This window comes from Neolamprologus multifasciatus, chromosome 18 (assembly GCF_963576455.1).
Source record: "Neolamprologus multifasciatus chromosome 18, fNeoMul1.2, whole genome shotgun sequence".
In the NCBI taxonomy this organism is placed as follows: Eukaryota; Metazoa; Chordata; class Actinopteri; order Cichliformes; family Cichlidae; genus Neolamprologus; species Neolamprologus multifasciatus.
The window spans coordinates 21,698,567-21,724,532 of NC_140456.1; the positions used below are offsets into that span (position 1 = coordinate 21,698,567).

The 25,966-nt window shown below is 39.7% G+C and overlaps 3 protein-coding genes across 3 annotated transcripts; 2 read left to right on the forward strand and 1 right to left on the reverse strand.

Moving 5' to 3' along the window:
- Positions 1–276: 276 nt before the first annotated feature.
- On the reverse strand, positions 277–8,237 carry LOC146497863 (EEIG family member 2-like). Its single transcript, XM_085142168.1, has 11 exons — positions 7,936–8,237; positions 6,166–6,286; positions 5,885–5,914; positions 5,339–5,455; positions 4,818–4,864; positions 3,325–3,428; positions 2,957–3,052; positions 2,654–2,861; positions 2,316–2,452; positions 1,714–1,777; positions 277–1,445 (listed from the first exon to the last, which is right to left on the reverse strand). The coding sequence occupies exons 1-11, from the start codon at positions 8,079–8,081 to the stop codon at positions 1,403–1,405; spliced, it is 1,113 nt and encodes a 370-aa protein (XP_084998294.1). The 5' UTR covers positions 8,082–8,237; the 3' UTR covers positions 277–1,402.
- On the forward strand, positions 7,528–20,637 carry LOC146497864 (mitochondrial adenyl nucleotide antiporter SLC25A24-like). Its single transcript, XM_085142165.1, has 11 exons — positions 7,528–7,706; positions 11,345–11,735; positions 11,910–12,036; positions 12,159–12,246; positions 12,401–12,512; positions 14,844–15,002; positions 15,091–15,243; positions 15,350–15,457; positions 15,567–15,734; positions 15,921–16,071; positions 17,886–20,637. The coding sequence occupies exons 2-11, from the start codon at positions 11,559–11,561 to the stop codon at positions 18,065–18,067; spliced, it is 1,425 nt and encodes a 474-aa protein (XP_084998291.1). The 5' UTR covers positions 7,528–7,706; positions 11,345–11,558; the 3' UTR covers positions 18,068–20,637.
- Positions 19,891–25,680, forward strand: prkab2 (protein kinase, AMP-activated, beta 2 non-catalytic subunit). Its single transcript, XM_085142169.1, has 8 exons — positions 19,891–20,030; positions 21,150–21,335; positions 21,451–21,608; positions 21,736–21,829; positions 22,015–22,129; positions 22,432–22,565; positions 22,694–22,762; positions 23,253–25,680. The coding sequence occupies exons 2-8, from the start codon at positions 21,177–21,179 to the stop codon at positions 23,328–23,330; spliced, it is 807 nt and encodes a 268-aa protein (XP_084998295.1). The 5' UTR covers positions 19,891–20,030; positions 21,150–21,176; the 3' UTR covers positions 23,331–25,680.
- The last annotated feature ends 286 nt before the right edge of the window (positions 25,681–25,966 follow it).

The following is a 25,966-nucleotide window of genomic DNA, read 5'->3' on the forward strand; positions in this document are numbered from 1 at the left end:
TAGTTAGCGAATTCTTACTTTGAAAAGGCTTTCCCCAAACCGGAAGTAGCATCGTCAATTTTTATATTTTTATTTTTTAAAACATCTATGGTTTTGGCGTGTACATTTCAAGAATTTAGACACAAAATCCAGTTATTCCAAACATCGAGATTTCTCTTTCAGTGTTTACTTTCCTTTTTAATTATTTTGTTGAAATGTGGCTGTCTTTCATACTCTTCTGCACTAGGATTTAGAAATGAAGCACAAATACTAGATAGAAGCTTTCCAGAATTAAAGTTTTTATTTAAAAACGTTGACAATAAATGCAGGAAAATGTCAACAAACTGACTGAGTGTATATACAGTTAATCTCTATAAACAGATTTGTGCATGTGATGATAACCAGCAGGTTGTCAGAATGACATACTGATACAGATGCTGTACAAAGATGTATATTTGGCAGCAAAATATACATTAAGCATTGTACATCTTTAATTTGGTAAAACAAATTTGTGACTAAAAATATATTACTAGTATTATTATTATGATGATTATGATTATGATTAACTTAACATCCACACACAATTAACTGTATTAATGTCAATATTTTCAATGCTGTAACCCTTCATCACAACCAGATGAAGAAAGGTGTTCATTTGTATTGAGCATGAATTATTAAAATAAAATCTTACTATAACCACAATAAATAACCAACCAACCATCTATAACCATTGTCAGTTTTATAATACTTAGATTTTACATAGGTAGAGGTGTGCAATTGTCTGGAATCTACATTTAGATAAAATCCTTTTTACAGATGTCAAAAGTTTACCTTTCTTGCAGAAAACACCTGTTTAAAAAATGAGAGAGAGGAAAGAAACCCTCTTTAACCCACATTCATATGCCATATTTCTTCCACAACCCTCTTTTGTTTTTGCAGCTTAAATACCAAAACCAAAACAAATCCACTGACACAGACATTTTGGCTTGTCACTTCAAGTGAATTTAAAAAAAAAAAAAAAAAAAAAAAAAAATCACAGCTGTACCAAAGACATCTAACGGACATGTGGAATTATTTTAAGCATTTTTAAAATGAAAGCCCCAGCATGAAAATGCCACTAAGTGGGGTAAGCAGAAGACTTACAGTATGTCTTACTTTTTCCAAAGAGGACAAGAAGATCAGTGCACCAATTATCTCAGTCTGCAAAACGTTTCAATAACGTGGCCTTCAGCTCCACTTCCTGAACACTAGGGGGCTGTCCTGGCTAAGCTGCACATCAGCTGGAGAGCGATTGCATAAGAGAAATTAGATCTCCCTTGGAATGAGATGGTGCAAGTTCTGATGGTAAAGCCACTGTTCAGTCCTTTGGCCTCTGCATCAGAATAATACAGCGCCCTTTGTGGGGACACGTGCTTTCCAAAGCCTAGCGCTTCATGACCACCTGCTCAAAGGCTCCAATTGCGACCCTGAAAGAGAATGCCGCAGTTTGTTACAGGACACAGGAAAACACACACAATATAAGGATCGCCATCTGATCTGGCAGATCTGATTTTATTATGAAAATGTGCCCCTTAAGTATAGAACATGAAGACCAGTTACACAGAGTATAAAGCAGATACATAGAGTCCTTATCAGAACCCTTATTTAGCCTTCTTCTAATTGCCCATATTTATAGTAAATGTTTGGTGTCTGGTGTCTTGCACCCCCAACCCATGGTTACATAATCAAACCCACCTCATGTGCTGGCTTCCCAAAGCTGTACTTCCTCCAGGACCAACAAACAAGCTGAGCCCCTCCTCTGCAGCAACACAAACACAAATTCACATTAGAAATAATATAAACAAAAATCAGCTCCTAGATTCGGGGCTTAAAAAATGCCCCACTTGTTTTAAGGTTAAATCAACCAATAAATGAGTTTTAGGCAAGCAAGATCTTTTCAGGAACAGAGGTAGGTAGTTTATACTTGAGGATGCATTTCCACACAAAAATGTGTGCAACATTTGTCTCAATAAACAGGGAGACTCATCCTTTCTTAATCTCAACACAACAAACAACTCTTCTCTCTCTAAGACTTTGTAACAGGGTAGCTATCCAGATGTGAGTTTAAACCACACCTCATGGCATTACTGTGAGAAGTTATGCAATTCTTCATGAAAGATGAATCATCTTTGGCAAGATTGGTTTATACTCATACTCATACTCATACATACACTCACTTCATACTAGGGACTTGAATTCACCCCTAGAGACATTACACTGTTGCGACACCTCAAAGTAACTTGATCCCATCTGCAACATGGTGGGAAACATTCCACACCAAGATCAGGAGTACACACCCTCTGCACTGGAGTCCAAGAATCCGTGGCTGAAATCCTGGCTCTGGAGGATTTTCTCAATTATATCATCTGCATCCACTCTGGTCGCATCGACTCTTTTCAGCTGATTCTCCACAGAGTTCTGCTTGACTGGGTGTCTAACAAGGGAAGAGAAATATGGGTCAGTATTGCAAATACAGGGTTCAAACACCAAGAAAAAAAAAAGTCATTTATAATTAGGAAATACTATACATTGTCATCAGGTTAAATAGAGCATGGAAATAATGTAATAGTGGTCAAAAGACCACCATCTTATCAATAGCATACTATTCCAAGGCCAGAGTAACTGTCTGTATCACCTTTGAGCCTTTAAATGTATTGCAGGGCTGTCAAACGTATGATGATAAGTTGCAGGGACTGGGGGAGTAGTCTTAGTCTCCTTCTCTCCTCTCTCCACCTGCTGATCACTGTGTTCAAGGATGCTGCCGATGCCCGTAGAGGCAGAACCTCCTGACCCGCTCCGCCGATGGCTCAGATCTGTTAAACTGGAGTTGTTTGAGCTGTAACCTACAGCATGTGAAGGGGAAAAACCCATATAGTAAATAAATTTGAGAACATTTCCAATGATTAAAGTGAATAAATGTGTGTCACAGTATTTCTACCTGAAATTTTCGACAGCTGGCTTGCGTAGCTGGGTGTTCGAGAGTGACCAAACGTTACCAGCTCCTCTGGCACTGATACAGACTTTCCTGGAGTCCCTGTTACAAAAAAGTGATGTATTCAGCAAATTATAGTAAATTGCAGTAAATTAAATAGAAATCACACATTTTTTATAGCTTTGTTATCATACTTGAAAAATCATAACAAAACATGATAAAACGTAAATGCAGCTACTGCTATCCAGTGTCATGATAAAGGAATATTGATTTCATAGTCGACCCCATTACAGTCTCCCAAAAAATATCTGTGTTTCTGTAAGAAACTGACCAGTAAGATTAAAGGGTATTTGCCATAAGCTACATATACGTACCAGAGACTGAGTGTGATATGTGCGTGTCTCCTCCTTTCCTCCCCTCAAGTAGACCCTCTGCATTAGCCTGTGGGATCCCCAGAGTCATGGCTGTAGATGGGGGACTAAAGGGAACACAGGTTTTGGTTAACTTCATTAAAACTTATGTAAACAAAGCTTCCCTACATCAGACCTTTTGGCTTATCGTGGCATGGAAACCACAGCTGGTTACTGAATTGATAATTCACGACTAGGTGAGCTTGCCGGGTTGCTCACTGATTTAACTGTGACACCTTTTGCTACAGCTGGAACAGCTGTCGCTGGTGTTTTCACCTTGTGAGTAAGACTTCATCTATGTTTGTGCTATCATAGACACCTACTATAGCTGGAAATAACACATAAGTGGTTTCTGAATACTTTTGGTAAGCGTTTCTATGCAAGTGTGTCTGTGGTGGGTAGATATTCTGCCACAACTGTATAAAGTGCATGTTTTACGCATGTAGGTGACATTAAAATGAAGGGCAAATTCAAAAACACATGCAGCCAGAAAGCATGTTGGCTTCACAGCTGGTGTGTCCCTACTGGAATCAGCTGGTGCTTTTACTGCCAAGTCAAAATATCAACCATCCATGTAAACACACTTTCTGTGTAGCTTTGACGATAATATTCAAACACATTTACTCATAAACAACTGGCTGTTTGATCACACTGGTTAGTATTAGTTATAAGCAAGTTATGAGCAACCTCTAGTTTGGCAAACAACAAAAGGCACAGTAACGCGAGTTCTACAAAGTGTGAAAAAAGAGCATCCTTTCTCCTCCGCGTTGTAAATCCTACACACACACACAATGAGTAACACTTCGTGGGTTGGGTGACTAAGCTCTAGACATCTCCAGGGCAACAGCTTGTGTGTTATTACACTAAGCATGAGCTGAAACAGGAAAGAAATATCAAGAAAGGCAGCTTACTGTTTGCACATGGTACAGTCTTTGCCAGGAGTGCGATGTTACATCACATCGTTTGCGACAAACCTGTTCTACGTAAAGCTTCTGATCACATATCAGCCATTGGTCACTCTTAAGGTTGGGCAGCTCAATGTTTTGGGTGAGGCATCATTAGCTCTCAGATAAGACAACAATAAGGCCTTACCTACAAAGTACTTTGCCATTACTTCTCTGGATCTCATTACTGATAACATACGTGAGGGTGTCACTTTAGGACAGACAGGAAGTCAAGAAAGCACTTCCTCTGAGGTTAGAAGCAGACGTTTATACCTCAGGAGCAGACTTTCGTTGCAACCACAAATATAAAGCTTTGCAGTTAGGCATGCAAACCAAATTGAGTATTTATCAAAATTAAATTTTATATATATATATATATATATATATATATATATATATATATATATATTTTTTTTTTTTTTTTTTTTTTTTCTTAAATTATCTTTAAAAAAAGATAATTTAAGAATTTCTTAGTTGCACGTGTGAGATGTTAGATTGAAGAAGCACTCTTACGTTTTAAAACAGGGATCTCCAGACATAAGCTGTGTGGTGATGACAACCTGTGACAGAGACAAGAGCAACAGGATTGGCAGCTTTAGAAAGGAATACAAAGGCATACAGCTTTCTGCTTTCTAGTTTGGTTTCACACTGTATCTTTTAAGTGTGGTTAATATAATAAGATTTTCTGAGAAAGTTGATTGCATGTCTTTCTTTTTGCCCCTGGATGAACACGTATATTTTAACCTCATTCCCACAGCGCAGGTAGTTTATAAGTCACAAGCTCAGACATGTCTTGTCTCAGCTTTCAGGGCGCTCACTTTTTTCCAAATGTATGTCACACATTCAGCTTCCTCAAATATACATGTGTTCTTGTCTATTGAGAAATTCACTTAGTTTTCTTAATGTGAACAGACAAACAAGAGTGAACTACTGAGCTATGACAACACATCACCAGTGTGATAGATACTCTTAAGGTCCCTTTCCATCTTATTTATTGTTGTTTTAAAGCTGTGTGTCTTGCATCATTGTCATACCTTGAGAATTGAGTTATCTTGTCTGGTGTTCTTTGTGTCATATCCCTCCAGGAGACAGCGTCGTACTGTGCTGCCAGACCCAGCAAACTCAGACAGGTTCAAGTCAGCAAAGCCCAGCTGTGCAGAGTAAAAAGTGACAACTCAACAAGTTTGAACTGATTAGAAGTCAGCTGACATACCTTAAATATAGGTTTTTATTTATTTATTTTTTTACAAAGGATCACGAGATTTAAGTCCTACAAACACAGAAATGCAATGCAGGTCTAGTTATGGGAAACAATGTAACCTGCATGAGTTGGGATCTTGGAAACTTGAGAAATAAGATTGCCTAATTCTTTAACTCCTCATTGGAGTTATTGGTTAACATGTCAGTCTTTTTTTTTCCAATCAGTGACCAAAGCCGGAAACTGCAAGCTATTAAAAAAAAAAAATTCTCAGGGCAGGTCTCGTTATCATCGTTATCTTAGAAAGGTTTGATAAGACTTGTTATTAAGCAGATTTTTTTCCACCACAACAATTCTACACACTTTAGAAGAAAAGTGTTACCTTTGCATATGTTTTTCCACCCTTCAATTCCTGAAATGACAAAAAAAGTGATATCACATCATTTGCCTGTTTATTTACTATTCCTTGCCTCTATAAGTTTTTGCAGGACAACTAAAGTCCGTGAACAACAATGAACTGCAGTGTTGAAGTTACAACAGTTCTTCTAACCTTATGTAAATAGACACTCAAGTCTCTGTTCACTGCATGAACTATGGCTATGGAACAACTCACAATGTGCATTCTCAATTGTGTCAGCAAAACAGAAACAAAGGGTTTTGTACCTTGCGCACTGACACACGGCACACACAGGGGTCTAGCACACCCGTCCCAGCGTTGGCACTCATCTTACACATGAAAGAGAATTTCTTCTTCCAGCGCACACAGTTGGCTTGGACGGGCTCCCTGTAAGACAAGTGGGTTTAATCACTAGTGGACATAGAGATATATCACAGTATCTTAATAGCTTCCAAATGTGTGGAGAAGAAAAGATTAGCACTTATTCAAGCAGTAAACAAGCTCCTTTTATGCTTCGGCAATTCTCAAACTGATGTGCTGCATATAAAGTTTATAGCTATTGCTAATTTCCAACCCTTGTCCCTCGTTGTCTATCAGATGATGTCTTGAGATATGTCATCCTCGGCAGTTATTTAACTTCAATAGTCTGATATTGAGTAACAAACGTGCGTATCAATTTAGCACATTCTTTTATGTTAGGGAATGTCACAGTTTTATTTTGTATGCAGGTTTTCAGGAAGTATAATGAGATGCTTCTAAATAGTTTTTATACTGTCCTTCTAAAAGCAGCTCTCAAAACCACAAAAGCAGCCAGGCGGTTTTTTGGGCAGTAGAATAAAACAGAACACATCTTTATTGTTGTTCCACATGTGCAATGAAACTGAATGCAAATAAGTTATGGTTTGGACAAGTTATTATCAAGCAATTACATCTACAATCACTGAGACACAAAAGCTCCATGCACAGGATCACCAGGCAAAATCTGAAAAATCAGCCAAATAAATGAATGATAGATAGATACAACTTTGCTGACTTTGGGAACAAAGTTGTTTTATTGTTGTTGTTTTTTAAGGTATGGGGATGGATAGATGGATAGATAGATAGATAGATAGATAGATAGATAGATAGATAGATAGATAGATAGATAGATAGATAGATAGATAGATAGATAGATAGATAGATAGATAGATAGATAGATCTATCTGCGGGTTATTTGCAAAGGAAGCAGGAAATAAAAAGCAGTGGTTGAGGCAGGATAAACTTAAGAATACCGTGTTTACACAATAGTTTAGGGAGAGTTACCATAGCAAAGTAATGAGGGCCAGCGCTTCCGACTCCGTTTTTCCAGAGTGACTCATTAAAGTAACGTGCAGTAAAAAACAGCGTCCCAGGAGACTATGACCTAGCATGAGCCTGGGGCTTCTCACTGCCATAAATTAGGGACACGTGATTACTGTAGATTTTTCTTTTTTTTAATCATTAGAAAAACAATGAATGAAAGTATAACTTTAAATAATTGTTTCAACCAGAGTCAGTGTTATATTAAACAAACAAACATCCCAATGTTAACCATTATTGTTAATATCCCAACGTCGACCGGTGGTCTCACTGTTCCACTACACAATTAACAGCAGTTGTTGCTTAGCAACTGCTTAGATAAACTTTACAAATATGGGTTAGATTAAAAAAAAAGTATCTGTCTCTTGAAACGACGAACGAGAGTCTCTGTGTTCGTTTTACTGCGTTAAATCACTCTGCTGGTCTGGTCTGTTGCCTCCTTACATACAGGTCGTCAACTGTCGTTGAGGTAAGTTTAAGTAGTTTAAGTTAGCGAACAGCTGGTGTTGAGTTAGCTAAACGTCAGCTACGAATACAGCGGAATGCTGCTGTAGGCACCGAAGAAGCAACCACGACGCAATAAATGCAAACAGGTGTCAAAAATAAGCTGAATTTGGGCCTGACTGATGAAAGTTTTGCCAAACAACTAGTGACCTGTTGCTATAAATAGCTAAATTAAATTATAAGAAAAATCTTACCGGGAGGACTCTTCAGCAAAACCTCCATCCAGTAGTCTGACTTTACAAAATAAAACTCCGTTGACAATGGGAACCGACGACAATTCCTCCAAGTCGAAGTCCACCTTAAATTTAAATCTCTTTTTCTTCATAAGAATAAACGACATGATGTGAGACTGTGCAGCGCAAGTATCCGGGTGAAGCTGTGGAGGTGGTAGACAGCCGAACACTTTCTCCGAGCTGTCTCTGCTGCTCACTCAGCTGTCGCTGCTCTGCAGACACGACTCAAAGTTCAAATCTCTTCCTTCCCACCCACTGAAACACAATATTAATGACGCCAGGGAAATTCCGCGCTGTGATTGGACAGCTAGGTTAAAGAAAAAAAGAGAAATGCCGACAGCCCGAATTTAACGTGTGTAGGTGGGTATTGGTACAGTTGTTACAGTGTGGCTGAAACTCACTGGGGCAACACCAGCAACACCTCTTGTGGGGGGTCAGCACTGACCATAAAAGACAAAACAGAAGCTGGCATGTGACAAAAGGAGGAAATGCAAAACAAGATGGTTTAAAGTTGAGTTGTCCGCAGTTAGCACTATTAAAATGTAAACGTTGTTAATAAATGCATGGAACAATGTCATCTCAGACTGTATACGGTTTAACCTGACCTTTATCTTATCTTATCTTTCTATCAGTAGTGAACAAAGTGATCATTACAGACATAATTGCTAGCTAGGGACAAAAATAATAATAAAATATGATAACATTTACTTTCACAAAAAAGGTTTGAAAAACCTGAATAAAGTTATGCGAAAGGTTTTTACAGATGTGGTGCCGTTCATTATGGCTATACATCCCCAATTTGTTCTCATCTGTCCAAAGGATATTAGTCCAGATATCGCGTGGTTTGTTCTGAGGCAGTTTTGCAAACCTAAACTGTGGTGTGATGTTTTTCTTATTTCTTTAAGCATCACATGCTGTGGCTTTGGGCTGAATTTACTTGGGCATCCACTCCTGGGAAGACTGAACGCTTCAAATCAGCAAACTGCCAAAATCCCTGCTTTTAAAGAGGTGCTAATGCTTGATCAATTAATAAACCTGGTTGTTACTTAATCGCTTAATTACCCAGAAATAAGGACGGATTTACTTTGTTTTTCGCATGACTACATGCAGTCCGGTGAAATCTTTTTTTTTCACATGACTTTACATTCTATAATAAAATCAGCTAAATAAAGTAGACTACCTCAACAAGATAAAATAGAACAACGTGCAAACAGGATGTGATATGAGAGATGAAAGAATTATCTTAATAAAATTTCAATTGAATGCGTTCAGTTGCTTTACTGAAAAATAAAAATATATAAAAACAACACATGGGAAAAGTACCAGATAGCACATTATGGCTGTGAGCAGCTTTAATCTTCTAGCTTATGGTGGAGATGTTTGAATCTACTAAAAGACTGATGGATAAAAGCTTTTTTTTCTTTATCTAAAACATAGCCTCATTTGTCAGTAATGTAGACGTGAGGTCACTTTTGGGTGTCATCCATTTGAATGGCAGGAAGTATCCAACTTGTGGTTAGACGTGACTTTTATACCGTTCACAAAATAAACCAGAAGTCGCTCAAATTTAAGCAATCCTGAGCTGATGCATAACCAGTCAACAGGCTGAAATAGCAGTTATCAGCACATATAGTATAGGCTACTCTACACTCAGAAAAATAAAGGTGTCAACTGGAACCAAAAGTGGTTCTTTAGACTGATATCATAGAAGAACCTTTTTAATGCCACAAAGAACCTTTCAAGCAATGGTTCTTTGAAGAACCATTTCTTTCAGTAGTTCACTGAAGAACCTCTAAAGGTGCTCCAAAGAACCATTAAGAAATGGTTTTTCAAAGAACCTTTTTTAAAATGGTTCTTTGAAGAACATTTAAGAACTATAATTTTTCTGAGAGTGTGCGCCTTTCAGAGATATTATAGTTTTGCCTTTTTATTTACTTTTTAAAATGCTTTGGTTTTCAGTCCAATTTACTTTCAGTTATTTTCCAAAGTGGATTTGATTGTTCATATTTAAGCTTAGTTTGCCTGTCTTTTTGTTTGCTATAGTACAGAAACATTTATCAAGGGTACGATTTAAAGGTGTAGAACAAATATTACAACACAAACAACACAAAGGCTGTCATGTCAGGGACTGCTTGTTTGTTCAGTTCGTTTTTGCTTTTTTTTATAAAGTTAGTTTTTTTTTTTTGTTTTTGTTTTGTTTTGTTTTGTTTTTTTGGGGGGTGGGGGGGGGTAATTCAAGTTTACTGAAATCTGGTTTAGTTACCTATAATAACCTCAGTGTGCTATGCATACAGTTTAGTATTACCCCGTTGCTGTTACTGTGCAGTGAAACGTCGCCCTCTGCTGGAGAAGAGCGGTGCTGCGCTGTACTCACACGTCCTGTTAGATCAGTGGCTCCCAAACTTTTTTTGCTGGGCCCCCCTTGTTTTACAAGAAAAATGTTCGCGCCCCCCCCCCCCCCCCCCCTCGCGCGCGCGCACGCACGCAAGAACACGTCCTCCAAAGGCAGAGGCGTCACGGTGTAATTATTTTACATGTAGTTGTTTTTTTTTTTTCCTGTGTAATAATATTTAACATTGCTATCAATACATTTTTCAAAAAATCCCTCTGCAAAATGGGTTCAAAAACATAAACAACTGTTGGATGCTGTTTGTCCGTGATTTGAACCGGGGGAACAAATTGTGGCAGGATCAGCCTGATATTATTTGTATCCCACTGTAACTTTACTGTATAAAGAGCTAGCATCTCCAAAATGTCAGGAGTAGTTAGTCATTACAACAAGTGTTTGTGAACTACAAATCAAGAATGTGGGATACTGTTTGTCCGTGATTTAAACAGCCCAGCACTGCTCCCGACGAAGGGAAAACCAATCCTGCAGGGAGACCTACCTCGGCACTTGTGCAGGTAAAACCAAAGGGAAGATGTGTTTCACCATATTTTCTAGTCTTTGGCTTAGAATGAAGTTGGTTTGGAAACATATTCAGCTATGCTTCATCTCCTGCTTTGCGTTTGTGTGGGCGCCCCGTGCTAGCAGTGTCCAAGCGTTGGGTTTTTTTTTTGTTTTTTTTTCCCTTTTCATGCCGCGCCCCCCCCTGCAACGGCTCTGCGCCCCCCCTAGGGGGCGGGCCCCACACTTTGGGAACGTCTGTGTTAGATGAAGAGATTAAATGTCCTCTGTTATGCACTCTCACATGTCACATGGGGAAACGATGATTAACTTCGGGTTTAAAATCATAAGCCGGATTATGCATATGGTCCCTCCGTGAGTTTTATATTTTTTTTTCTCCACCGCTTTCATATGCTGCCATGTTTCCCGCTTTTCCGTAAAAAACACCGTGTAGTTACGTAGCCTACACTGCTCCGCCCACAGATCGCCGCAGTTCCCCCGAAACGCTCCGGAGCGCACCTTTGCATAGGGCAGGCTGCAGAATAACCCGAGTAAAAGCCCGATTTGTCACTGCCGACGACGAGTTCGTATGTGGATTTTGCATTGGATTTTTGGGTGATTTTACGTATGGATTGCTAATTTGACTCCGACTGCAGGACGGATCAGGTCTGGACCCAGTTTGCACATTAGCTCTACAATGTATCAGACGTTACGGACGTTACTGTCAAATGCCCGGTGCTGGGATACCGACAGTGAGAGGTCGTACCAGGACCTGTTTGAAAAGCTCGATACCAACAAAGATGGGAAGGTGGATGTTGCTGAATTACGAGAGGGCCTCAAGGCAATGGGCATATTCCGCCAGGGTGCTGCACAGGTAAATATCAGTCTGCTGAGGGAGAGGACTCACACAGAGATATGAGTTTCAAGTCCTGGCCTGCTCGTTTTGCATGCAACTTTACACCCTTTGTGTGTGTGTGTGTTTTAGAGACAGAGTGAGACAGTGTGAATATAACTGAAGAGACACTTACACTATATCTCTACCTTACAGAAAATAGTGTCATCTGGTGACCAAAATAAAGACGGGTGCCTGGACTTCAACGAGTTTATCAAGTATCTGAAGGAGCACGAGAAGAAGCTGTGGCTGACGTTTAAGAGCCTGGACAAAAATGATGATGGTAGGAAGAGGAGCGAGGTTGCAAGAAATAAATGAATGCTCTGCTTTAGTCACATGGCTTTCCAGTGAATGTTTACACAGTCACATACTGCAGCTTGTTTCACTGGAGTGTTTATGTGTCAGGGCGCATCGATTCCTCAGAGATCCAGCAGTCTCTTGCAGAGCTGGGCATAGATGTCAGCGGAGAGGATGCCCTAAAAATCTTACAGAGGTTTGACCTCCACTTTTTACACACTGTGACATGTGTCTGGTTACAATGTGTCTGACGAATACAATTTAAGATTATGTGAAGTATATGTGATCAGATAGTGTACTTCCATACAATAATCATACATTTCATAGGATAAAAACTTGTGTTTCCTCAGCATGGATATAGATGGAACCATGATGGTTGACTGGAACGAGTGGAGGGAACACTTCCTGTTATGCCCTGCTCACAACCTGGAAGAGATTATACGCTACTGGAAACACTCCTCAGTATGTATCATATAAAATCACTCACATATACTGTCTGTATCACAGACAAGTGCTTTTAGTAGACGTACACGCACAGAGGCAGCTGCTGTGAAGTGAATCACATGCTGTGTAGTCCTTTCGTGCTAGCTTTATAGATTTCCTCTGCAGTTCACACAAGGCAGCAGCTTTGGAAGTGGTGACCTGGGCAAGATAATTAGGTCATAGCAGCACACTCTGCCCCCCCCCCCCCCCCCCCCAGCTCACTCCTCCACCTCTTGCTAGTGCTAAGAAAGACATCTTTGATTGCTCTGTTACTTGTTGAGCGCAAGATTTTAGCTCAGCCACGAGCCAAACAGTGCCTGTCCTTCACAGAGCTTGTATCTGAATTTTCAGAAGTCTTTTACAGGCAGAACTGCATTGTCATACAGGAAACGTGCCCTACAGATGATTGCAGCAAGTCCAAGAACGCTTGCTTTTCCGCTTAGCTTTCCATTAGACTGCGAGTAGAGTGTGTTTTTAACTAATGATGTGTTCCATTTATCTCAGAAGTCAGATATCAGAGCTGGGTGTCTCTACCGAACTGAGCGTGCTCCAGTATTAAAGTAGGAAAAGAGGGAAAACAGGATTTGTTACGCTTCTTAGCAAGGTAGAGCCATGTATCTATCACTGGCAATACTTATAAACAGTGCTGCAGGACATTCATGGATAGAGTCTGGTCAGTGCTCTGTGAGTGGCTCATTTAGGGAGCTATACAACATTGATAGTACAGGTTACAAGTTTTACAGCTTTACTGTGTTTTCGTACACTGCTGCCATGTTGGATTGCTAATTCAGGTTTGGTGGGGCTGCACTGACATCTTGAGTTGTAAGTCCAACTTGAGGCGGCGTTACAGTTGAAAATTCCCACTGGGCAATCTAAGTTTGACTTTCAGCTTCAAATAGAGCTGACAGTAGTGCTTTATGCTTTGGGGAAACGCTGCATATACTAGATAAGGGTTTATTCAGCTCAGTAGTTATTCTAGTGAAAGGACAAGAAGCTCAAATCATTCTTTGGCTCAAATGGTTTCAGCTTTTCCGCACTGCATATCCTTTTTTACAACCCTTTTAAATGATTTACACATCTAAAATAGTGGTTGTTGTTGTTTTTTCATAATGTTTTCATCTTTTGTTTGACAGCTCGTGTTGAAGATTTTGTAAATGTTGCCTTCTGGTTACAATATAACTGCTTCTGCATCACTGACCTTAAAAAGGAGAAGTTGTTGTTGTTGACCTTGTACATTTGAAACCACACAAAGAAACCCTTAAGTGGCACAACCCTTCAGTGAAAGATTCATTATCAAAGGCAAATAAATTCACCTTTAAGGCATTTTATAATGTGTATTACACAGAAAGAGAAATTCTAATAAGAGTCTGTGTTTGTACCTACAGTATTATCCCGTCTGCTCACAGACATGCAGTCAGAAGAAAAATAAGGCTTTCACAGGACTCTATGCAGTCTTGTGAAAACAATGTCATTTGGACAGATGAGACCAAGCTGGAGATGTTTGGCCATAATGCACATCAATATATTTAAAGCTGTGAAAACCAAACTCAGCATATCAGCACAAACGCCTCATAACAGCTGACAGCACAGAGGAGGAAGTACCATGCAGCCACTGAGTACGAACCCCTCTGAATAATTAAGTATTCTAGACTCAAATATGAGGCCACCTGTCTTGCAGAATGAACAGAATGGCTGAAAAAGAAAAGAATCAAGGTGTTGCAGTGACCCAGTCAAACTCCACACTAGAGCCTGACTGATATATGAGTAGGGCAATATATTGGTATCGGTGCATATGTAGTAAAGAAGAGATGGGAGAAACAGGCTTCTGCCTTGTTATGAATGTAGATGATGCATAGTTCGTCCCTCAGACAGCAATCAGTAACCATAAACAACTACACATATTTCCCTAACAAAGCAAAAATTTGGAAAATGTGTTTATGTTTTATGTGTCTGAAAGAATGAAAATATCAGCCGATACATCAGGTTTTTAAATCACAAGATACTGGTATTGGTATCAGTCCTAACTTAGTCAGGCTCTAGTCCCAACTTCAACCTGAAATCCTGGGGTGGGACCTTAAGAGAGCTGTGCCTGCAAACCTCAATGAAGTGAAGCAATGTTTTAAATAAGAATTCATCCACATTGATGCAAAAGACGATAAAAATGATCATACTTAACGTTATTGTTGCTAAAGATGGTTCTGGACTGCTTAGAGTCCTGTGAGAGCTTTCTTTTTCCCATGACTGTAAATCAGATGTGCCAGTGTTCATGGATTTGGTCTCGCTGAGTAAATCTGCTTATGTAATCACTAGGTTCTGGACATAGGTGACAGTCTTGCCATCCCAGATGAATTCACAGAGGAAGAGAAGAGCACAGGTGGCTGGTGGAAGCAGCTTGTTGCAGGCGCTGTGGCAGGGGCTGTTTCTCGTACCGGTACTGCCCCACTGGACCGAGTGAAAGTCTTCATGCAGGTGACTAATATGACAGAAGTGGAACAAATAGATGGATAAATAGATGTCTGTGACCGTGTTTTACTTAAAGCATATATTTGCACCGCAGGTTCATTCTTCAAAGGCCAACCGGATAAGTCTGCTAGGGGGCTTTAAGCAAATGATTGTAGAAGGAGGTGTGACTTCGCTGTGGAGGGGAAATGGAATAAATGTTTTAAAGATTGCACCCGAGACGGCGATTAAGTTCATGGCATACGAACAAGTAAGGAGCCATACCGCTAAAATGTGAATTTTTAAAAAAAATACTTCTGTTTGCAGCTATTAAATGTAGTAACAAATATTGTGGCTTTTTACGTTTTCTGTTACAGTATAAGAGGTTGTTATCATCAGAAGGAGCGAAGATTGAGACCCACCAGAGGTTTCTGGCTGGCTCTCTGGCTGGGGCCACAGCACAGACAACAATCTACCCAATGGAGGTAACAAGATCTGTGATGCTGCCTCACTGGATGTGGTAACACCTCCTCTCCACGCAAACCAACCGAATCTGACCTCCTTTGTATTTTTTATGCATTGCTTCTCTCTTAGGTATTAAAGACTCGGTTGACCCTTAGGAAAACTGGCCAGTATGCAGGAATGTTTGATTGTGCCAAGAAGATCCTGAGGAAGGAGGGCATCAAAGCTTTCTACAAGGGCTACGTACCAAACTCACTGGGCATCCTTCCCTACGCTGGGATAGACCTGGCTGTTTATGAGGTATGCTGGCTTTGTGACGCATGGATATTTCACAATGGATTGCACTTTAGTTAATTAGATCATTTATATGCACACTAAACCAATCCATCGTGCAGAGTTGCATTAAATTAAATGAGAGAAAGTTTTTTTGTTATGCTGATTTTGCACATTAGCTGAATTTTCCTTTCTCTTATCATAACTCTCTAGACTCTAAAGAACACTTGGTTGGCACATTACGCCACCGAGTCAGCCAACCCTGGAGTGCTGGTGTTGCTGGGCTGTGGGACCATCTCTAGTACCTGTGGCCAGCTGGCAAGCTATCCACTCGCACTTGTGCGCACTCGGATGCAAGCACAAGGTAAACACAGCCTGATATTTGAAAATAGTAATGACATAACTAGGTAGCCCCTTCGTAACATAATAATAGCACAATATTTTTCAAGGTGGGCGGGATGCATTTGATGGTGTAAAGGTTCTGTAAAAGTGATCCATGTTTTCTGTAAATATATACTTGTGTTACAGCCCACGTAATGTAAAGGGGCTCCATCTGAAAAAGGGCATTCCTCTTTAATGTTGTTCACTTTGAGATGAAAGTTGTTTTTTGAGTGTAACATTTAGACAGGGTCATGGGCTCACAAACTGACAAATCAGTGTTATATGAGTAAAGAAACGAATAGACAAAAATGTTGGCTGTTATTGGCCACTTTATTAGTTACATGTTGCTATTATCAGGTTGGATTCTTCTTGGCATAGATTCAGCAAGGTGCTGGAAACATTCCCCAGAGACAATCCTTGGTTCATACTGGCATCCACAATGTGACTCTCCTCTTAGATTGAGATCTGTTGATTGTGGAGGCCATTTGAGGAACAGTGAACTCATTGTCATGTTCAAAATCTCAGTTTGAGATGGTTTGAGTTTTGTGATATGGGGTTTTATCCTGTTGGAATTAACCATCAGAAGATGGTACACTGTGGTCATAGAGGGATGGGTGTGATTAGCAACAATACTAAGGTAGGCTGCTGTGGTTGAACAATGCTCAGTTGGTACTAAGTAGGGTGTCAAATCGGTACTTTTGAAACGGTGCCGGTGCTTAAATGGTGCTCGAACCGGTGCTTAAAGAATGGAGAACACAAACTTTGTCCAAAAACCTCTTATGTTTTTATTTTCAGCAGTCTCTTTTTTTCTGCAAAATGATAAGCACCGTCCAGCCCCCCGCACGGGGCGATCTGCACTAACTCGCTAATGGAGATTTACCACATCCGCAGTAGATGTGCTCAGTGTGAGGTCTTGCAGCAAGCTATCAAATACGGTGCATTTCTCGGCTTTTAAAAAAATGCTATGCGTCACCAGGGGTTTCATCAGATTCGAGGTGTTTCCTCCTTTGCCCAGTATCACCTTAAAGCACTTGTTGCAGGCTGCTGAGTTTGCATCTGTTGCTGTGAAGTACAGTCAGACTTTTGACCGCTTTGCCTTGGGCATTTTTAATCTGTAGCTCTGCTCTAAAAGAACGTACGTACCTGGGCCCGCCTACTATCCTTGGAAAGGTAAAATGATTGGCTAGAATCTAAAGTGTATGACATCTCAGGAAAAAAAAGCACCGAAATGTGCGCTGCTTTTCGGTCTGGTTACTACCGTTTATGTCAGAACCGGTGCCATAATGGCACCGGATATCGGTACCCAGCCCTAGTACTAAGGGACCCCACATGTGCTAAAAAAGTATGTCTTCCACCATTACACTGCCAGCAGCCTGAACTGTTTGATACAAGACAGGATGGATCCATGCTTACATGTTATCTAACATCAACAAGGCATTTTCACCAAGAGAACTGGTACTCATCGGATGTTTTCTCTTTCTAACTATTCTCTATAAACCCTAGAGACGACTGTGTGGGAAAATCCCAGCAGATCAATAGTTGCTGAAATGGTCAGACCAGCCTGTCTGACAAAAACAACCATCCACAATCAAAGTCACTTAAACGATTCTCAGTTTGAACTTTAGCAGGTCGTCCTGACCATGACTACATGTCTAAATATGTTGAGTTGCTGTTATGTGACTGGCTGATTACATATTTGCATTAAGTCAGTTGGGCAGATGTACCTAACAAAGTGGCCAGTGAGTTTATTTTTTGCTTTTTAATTGGTTCTCTAACATAGCTAATATTTCTTTGCAGCATCTCTGGAACCATCAAACCAGCCTTCTATGAGTTCTCTGATGAAGGAGATTGTAGCCAAAGATGGTGTTTTTGGACTCTACCGGGGCATCCTGCCGAACTTCATGAAAGTCATTCCTGCAGTCAGCATTAGCTACGTGGTTTATGAGTATATGAAGAGTGGCTTAGGGATCTCCAAATGATACTGCAAAAAAAAGTTTACTTAATATGTCAGACTTGAAAATGCCTGAAATAACTCCAAAAAGACAGACGGCGATCAAGCATAGAGTGCATGTTTTAAGAGCCGTCTGCCAGTAGTAAAAGCATTAATAATTTGTGGTATGCATGCTCAAATGTTTTTTTTCTTACTGTAAAACATACCATTCTTCCTGCATTTACTTGCGTTATTTACACACAAAAAGACAGTTCTGGAAAAACACTAAAACGTGTTGAGTATAATGGCTTATTTCATTTATGCCACGGATATTTCTTTAAACTGTGATGAAACAAATACATGACATAGCGTTGTTTCCTTTGTTTGAAAAATGACGCTATGTCAGCTGAACCTTTCACATGTCTATGCACTGTATACATGATTTTGTAAACACCTGCCCTAAGTGACAGCGGTTCCAAACAAACTGTTCTCCAATCAGCAGCTGTCCACTAAAAATAACTGGCTTGGACAAACGAATACTTATTAACACTGGAACAGTGTGTGAATGAAGACACACATCTTGTGCAATGTGAAAACCACTGATCTCTCTATTTGATAACGATTTAAATGTGCCTTATGTGGGTGTAAATCTGATGATAACATCAGAAGATGTGTTTTATAACTATACATATTACTGTATATATGTTTCCAGTTATGCTTATTTATGGGATTTAACGATGAAAAATACTTGCAAGAAGCATATGTTTGTCATGTTTCAATCCTCATTTCAACCTAGTACATACGCACAACACATTCCTGCTACAGTTAACATTCATTCATTTGTTTCATACTCTATCATGCAGCCAAGTGGATGGAGTTTAGATGTAGTATGCATGATAACAATCTTCTGTGTTTAGTTTATGTGACATTTTCTGAGCTTGAAACTAGTCTTAATTTATTAGCTGTTGAAACTTGGTCCTTCCAGGGAGGCTTGAATGCTGATATTGCCTCCGCAGTAATGTAAGGATCACTGATTGGAAAATTGGTCTGATGTGTTGAAATCTTTGCCAAGTGGTCAATAAAGACAAAACCTGTGGATTTGTTTCCACACAGAACTTAAACTTTGTATTGGTGTCAGTAAGGAACTTCCATCCGGTTAGCATCTATGATGAAGGAGATGAAACAGAAATACAAAAACTGAGAATATTTTTGCATCAGCTTTGTATTTTTGATTGAAATTTCTGGGTGCATTTTTTTCCATAACAAATTAAATCCTCCAAAATTAGGAAGGAAGGGAAAACGTGTACAGTTGAATTTTGGATTCTTGCTAAACAGCTGCAGCTCCATAATCCGTATCTTCAAACTCAAATGAAACTGCCCACATAGACAAGTTAAATACCCCAGGATTTTTGGAAGCTGGGGCCTCAGGGGGTATAGACATACTGTACAAACCGAGGTGATTTGCACAATGCTGTATATTCACCGGGATCACGTTACTTGCTTATTACTTACTATTTTTATTTAACTATGCAGTCAGTCGTAAAATACGATTTATTTTACTGAAGTTCCTTGTGGGTGTCTCTTAACCTTCTTCATTTTGTGGCGTTTTTGTGACAGATGTTTTCTTCCTGGCGACCTTCAGCCTTTTTTCCTTTTTTTTTTTTTTGGTTATTTGAATAGTTTTTGTCCTAACCGCTCTCCGTAGTCGGGGCAGCACTGAGCTCTCTGCAGTTGTTGTAGAGAGGTGGGCCCGCCCTCCGCTAAAACACAAACTAAAGTCAGTGTGCAGATAGGTGGAGAGTGTCGGTGATTTTTCCCCGTCTGCCACAACTTAATGGTGAAAAACTAGTGTCTGTTGCGGCGCAGATAAACGGAGCAGACAGCTTGGTCGTTTGCTTGTAGACAGTGACAGCTAGCAGTTAGCTAACTTGAACTCCAAACAGCGGCTAAAAATATTCTTCTGCGAAGTGACCTGAGGTGGACACAGCAGAACAGCTGGTGGGGAAACTACGGTAGGTTTCAGTCAGCAAGCTGTACGAGTACTCATAATTATTTACTAATGGCAAAATTGCGTATGTGTTATTTTAAGTTCTGTGGTGAAAACTTGTTGATTTGGCGGTAGCTTAGCTAGTGGGCGTTAACTAACGGAGGCTTTCTTACTACGTTATGTCTGAAAGCATGATTGTATTTACGTTAGGCGGTTTATGATTCAAGTCCAGACACACGGCCAGAAGACAGTCCCTGTTTCACCTTTCTGTCTTTATCCGTCTACCGACCGGTAAGCCGGTTAGCCCCACTGCAAAGGCGTTTAGCTTTTTTGCCTGAGTCAGGCTGCTGCTCATCGTGTTAAGATGGTGTTTGTCATGCTGAACAAATAGTTTCATGTAACAGGTTCAATTTGTATTTAAACATGTGTCACAATAGCCTGTGGTCAGCCTCAGCTTCTTTCTGTGATGTATTTGTCTTTTGGATAAATGGAGATCGACTATGGTGTCTATTCAAGAGATCTTCATATTCATATCTTGTTTTCAATTTGTTGTCAGCAGCATCAAAAGTTTTGTACTGATGTAGATCTGTTAAATTGGAGATGTATAAAAAAAACAGTTCCACACTGAAGACATTAAAGGCTGAATTTAAAAAATTAAATAAAATATTTCTCTATTGACTAATTGTAATAAAACAAAAAGGCACATAACAAATATAAAAAAGAAATATTGACCAGCAGTAAAATGTTTAACATGGAAGAAAAAATCATTAAAAAATAAGAATAATAATAAGCTAAAATGATTTTTTAAAAACTAGATATAAGACAGATTAATTTTTTTTTAGTTACATTTTTAGTTAAATTTTAAAAAGAGAATGTAGTGTCACCTTTTAGCTGTTTGTTGAACAGCTAAAAATGAAGAACCAGAAAACCTGGGGGGTCTTCCTGCTTCATAGACAAACTGTGTTTCATCCGTATCAGATTTATAAAATTTATAATGGGGGAAAAACAGGAGATTACCATGAACTATTAAGATGTCTAGTGCTGATCTCTGCCTACAGTCTGTTTGTCTCTTCAAGTCTTTTTCTTGTTTCTGAAAGATCTTGCTTTATGCTTAAACACATAATGGATTGTTCTTTATTTCCAGTGGCACTGCAAAAAAAAGTGAAGCACCATGGGCAACACAAGTGACAGAGTGGCCGGAGATCGGCATGGTGCCAAGGCCCATCGCTCAGACAGTGGCAGCAGTTCCAAAGACCAAGAACCCAGCAGCAAGATGGTGGACAGCACAGATGACCCCAACACCTTCAACACGCATGGACCCGAATTGAAGGTATGCAGATTATAATATTGAAACACATTTGTCTTCCACACCACTTCCTCAGATTTGAAAGCTTTATTTTCTCAAAACAGCTTATATTTGAGATTTATATGTTTACTACTTTCAGGCATCAGGAGAGAAAGAATTCACCCCAGATTTGGATGATCTGGTTAAAACTGGTCCTCAGGCTCGCCCAACTGTGATCCGCTGGGCCGGAGGTGGGAAGGAGGTCTACATTGCTGGTTCTTTTAATAACTGGAACACAAAGATACCGCTAAATAAAAGGTAAACAGGAAGTGGATAACGGTACGTTATCACATTCATTATCTTTTATAAGTAAAGCTGTAGCTTGAGAGTTTGTAGATAAACGTTTCTGATATCGCACTAATACATTCTCTTACTTTCTCCTAAGCCATAATGATTTTGTGGCAATTCTGGACCTGCCCGAAGGAGAGCACCAGTACAAGTTTTTTGTAGATGGACAGTGGGTGCATGATCCATCAGAGGTACAGTAGCTTAATTTTTTTCCCCCATTAACTTATTCATGCACACTGCATTTTGGCATGGTGCAGAGACCTCTGACAGTTCAAAAAGGAAGGGACACATTCCTTTGTGGAAATTTAGGATTTAAATTTCATCCATCTTGTATTGTGTTATTCCTCTGTGATGATTTCTCTCTCTTTTTCGGCAGCCGGTGGTAACCAGCCAGATGGGAACTATCAACAACTTGATCCATGTGAAAAAGTCTGACTTTGAGGTGTTTGACGCCCTTCAGGTCGACTCTTTGGAGTGCTCCGACACGTCAGGTCAGCCTGCTCTGTTATTGAATTATTTAGTCAACTAAAGGTAATCAGCATGTGTAAATAGTAACTGGAAAGTGCCTTGTCATATTGCAGCATGCCTTTCCTGACCTTGCACTAACAGTCCCAGCAATTTAAGTCTTAATACAGCTCCCAGGAAAGGAGTTGAATAATAAATGCCAAAATAAATACAACAATAAAGAATACAGCTTTTTTTTTATTGTTGTTGTTAGTGTTTAATTGGTCAGTAGCTGTAGAGTAAAGTGTGTATGTGAAATGTCATGTAAATGTGATTGCTGTATCTTTAGACCTGTCCAGCTCTCCTCCTGGTCCGTATGGACAGGAGCAGTATGTCTTCAGACCTGAGGAGCACTTCAAAGCCCCGCCCATCCTCCCGCCTCACCTCCTTCAAGTCATTCTCAACAAGGACACCAATATATCTGTGAGTATCTACACCTTTCGCACCTTTCTCTCAGTTTACAAATCAGATAATTTTTTAGACCCTGATGTGACTCATCTTTTCGTGTTACTGTTTTCTTTGTGACTTTTCCTCCTACTCTCTGTTGTTAGTGTGACCCTGCCCTGCTGCCTGAACCCAACCATGTCATGCTAAATCACCTATATGCACTTTCAATAAAGGTAGGTTTACTTGCAGCAGAATGACTCAGGACTCACATTTTCACTGAAGTTAGTAGTTGCTCCCCCACCCCCTTTTTTCTTTTTGTTAAATGTTCCAGCACGTTTACATGAACATGATTTTTAATCATATCAGTTTTATATCAGTTCTTTCAGTCCTTGTGCAGACAAAGGGAAGATGTTCTGCTTTAAAGGGGGAAGCTGGTAGGGGTTGTCAGTGGTGTGAATCGTTTCACACCAGTGACCACATTCAGAACTTACTTCTACAGTTCTCTTGCATTATTTTTATTTATTAGGTAATTGATCAGTTAGGTGGTTCAATGTGAGCCAAACCTTTGGTGAGGTTTGTGGTAAATCGCGTATTCAACAGTAATCCAATATGTACGTAGTTGGTATTTTCACAAATTGAAGCATATTGCATTGTTCTGATGCTTTGGATCCGACTTAATGACAGCCTGTTTTTTGTTTGTTTGTTTTTTCCTCTCCTGGTTAGGATGGAGTAATGGTGCTGAGTGCGACTCACAGATACAAGAAGAAATATGTCACTTCTCTGCTTTACAAGCCTATCTAAACCTCAGCTCGGGTGCCCCCCAGTGCTTTTAGCAGCATGTTTATAATCTGCTGTGGGGTTTTTTTTTTGTTGTTGTTGGTTTTTTGTGCGTGTGAGTCTGTGTTGGTGTATATGCGTGTGTGTGTGCGTGCGCGCTTGTTGTTACATTTAGCTATATCTTGCACTGAAACAAGTTTACAGACGAGCTTAGAGGCCCATGGCTGTGACTTGGGTTTTAAAGAGGCTGCACTTCTGTCTACATAGGGCTCTAAACAATAGTAGCGAAGTGTGTGTGCCAGGTGTTGGAGAAAGCAATGAGAACCATATTGTGGCTTTTTACCTTTGACCTCTACAGACGGATAAGATCACTGTGTGTATTCAAGCGTTTGCTGGTCCTTGTGATTCATAATCATGTTTTCTGGGGTGCGAATCCTTGTTACACATGACTGTTTTTCAGGTAGAGAACCTGTAAATGATATGTTACGTTGGATTTTGGGTTTTAATTCAGTTGAGTTTGAATTTAATCAGTGTTGAGTGATTGTATTCACCTTTCCACTGATTCCATTAAGCTTTTAGCTGAGTAAATGGTGAATAACAGGAAGACTTAAACTGGCACGAAGTCTAGGTCAACAGGCTGATGTGAAGAGCAACAAATTTAGCATTGCTTGAACTTAAAGTGCAATAAAAAGCAGAAATACTACATTTTAGCTCAACCCAGAAGTATCATGTTTATTCTTGTTTAGCAAGCAGCAGGAACATCAGCTAGTGCTCAAACGTTTGCAAAGACTTGGAGCTGTCCTTGTTTGTGAAAGAAAAGCAAATTTCTTTTCATTTAATGTGACATTAAATTGATTAGCAGTTAATGGTTAATTAATTTATAGCTGATTATCTTTTAGTGGTCTGTCCACATGTGTGTACAGAGGCACATGTTTTGGAAAGAGAGAGGCTTTGGCGCCGCCACAGCAACTTCCAGTTGCTAGGGAAATCTGTGCATTTCCTAACCAGCTGAAAGTGGTTGCTGGTTTTCTCAAATGTAGTGATATGCCAAAAACCACCATGTGATTACTTTGTTCATAGATTATAACAGCTGCCATAGTTTTCAAGAAAGATGCTGATTTGTCTGCGAACACTTGATAATGACTCACCGACTGTTGTCCTTCAAAGTAAAAGCTATGACTTAGTGAGTGACTGAGGCTTAGCAGTCAGTTTCACAGCGACTGCCAGCAACCACACACAGCAGGTTGTGCAATACTAATTTTTCCCTAACAACCGGTGGTTGTCAGTTGGTCTCCAACTGGTGTCTAGGCCCATGTAACTGAGGCCTAACATGGTCAGTCAGCCTTTTAAAATAATGATAACTTTGTATTAGTGAATACAGTTTGCCGGTCAAACAAGAGTGAAGGTTTCTACAATAAAAGAGCAAACTGTATTTATGAAAACCTTGTGTGTTATTTGAAAGGTTTTAATTCTATTAGCTGAAAAATCAAATCTGACTTTCTTGAAAAAACAAGGACATTTCTGACCCCAGTCTGTGGGTCATGGTTTGTAGTTTTAAAAAAAATGCAGAACCCACAGTTGGGTTTGATGCCGTTTGTCGTTCAGTGGAATCTGCCACATACATTTCAGTATATGGTAAAGTTTTGGTAACTGCGGGAGGAGTACTCACCTGTTTTAACTGGGAAACCCACTTTCCACATGATGATGGTCAAAGGTCATTTAGTTCTGCTGTTGCCTTGATGTAAGTTTTCGAGCACTTTACCGTTCTTTGAGCAGGAGTGTCGATGTAAGCTTTTAACTATGCAGCAGACTACAGGATCTGATTTAGTCTAATTAAGATATTTTGCTGTGCTTTGTGTGTATCTGTATGGAGTTGTATTTATCAAACAGGATTACAGGAATGTACTGTATCTGTTACATGTACTGTATAGTTTTATACAGAGGCCTGTACACGCGAACAGTTTCACCTTGCTGCTTGGTATTGATTGCCCTTATAAAGATACATGGGGTGCACATTTAGAAAGTGACTGAACGCGCACACCTCAAACAGTAGTCAGGGGCACATCATCAGATGAATCGACATGAGCAGAACTCAAGTGTTGTACAAAGTTTGCTTACCATGTGTATTCATAAAAGCATTTGAAGCTAATCTGTTTTGTTTTTTTTGGTATGGTGGCTTTAAACGTTGTGTGTTCCACTTTTTCCGTTTGGTGTTTATTTGTCTGCATCTTAAGTACAGTATATACCAACATCTGGTAAACTCCAGACTTGTAAAAGGGGCTTTCATAAATCCTGTTGGGTGTACAAGTGTTTTGTAAAAGGTAAGGCTAGCTAGGAAGTTTTGTCCAAAGAGTTTCATATGACAAGATGACAAGGGATTGTGGCAATGCAGCCAGATTCCCAGACATGGATTAAGTCCTAAATTCAAAGATGATCCATGTCTGGTAGACTTGGCTGTTTTAAGGTTGAAACTGAAACTTGAATTTTACAGCGGTTTCATGAATGTTTTTAAAAATGCTTTGCAGAAGCAGTGTAAGGATCAACTGTACAAGGTTTTACTTGTTTGGATATAAATCAAAATAAAGAGGGTGCACTGATCCCATTTCCTCTGTCTTCTCTTTAACTTGACTCTTTATTGTATGTGTGGTTTTGTGGTTAAA

Coding starts and splice junctions, on each gene's coding strand:
- LOC146497863 (XM_085142168.1), bottom strand. CDS start 8,081: ATGTCGTTTATTCTTATGAAGAAAAAGAGATTTAAATTTAAGGTGGAC. Junction 5,915..6,165: donor GCCGTGTGTCAGTGCGCAAG/GTACAAAACCCT, acceptor TTGTCATTTCAG/GAATTGAAGGGTGGAAAAAC. Junction 3,429..4,817: donor GGAGATCCCTGTTTTAAAAC/GTAAGAGTGCTT, acceptor TGTTCCCTTTAG/TCCCCCATCTACAGCCATGA.
- LOC146497864 (XM_085142165.1), top strand. CDS start 11,559: ATGTATCAGACGTTACGGACGTTACTGTCAAATGCCCGGTGCTGGGAT. Junction 15,458..15,566: donor CAACAATCTACCCAATGGAG/GTAACAAGATCT, acceptor CTTCTCTCTTAG/GTATTAAAGACTCGGTTGAC. Junction 15,735..15,920: donor TAGACCTGGCTGTTTATGAG/GTATGCTGGCTT, acceptor ATAACTCTCTAG/ACTCTAAAGAACACTTGGTT.
- prkab2 (XM_085142169.1), top strand. CDS start 21,177: ATGGGCAACACAAGTGACAGAGTGGCCGGAGATCGGCATGGTGCCAAG. Junction 21,830..22,014: donor GGGTGCATGATCCATCAGAG/GTACAGTAGCTT, acceptor CTTTTTCGGCAG/CCGGTGGTAACCAGCCAGAT. Junction 22,763..23,252: donor TATATGCACTTTCAATAAAG/GTAGGTTTACTT, acceptor TCTCCTGGTTAG/GATGGAGTAATGGTGCTGAG.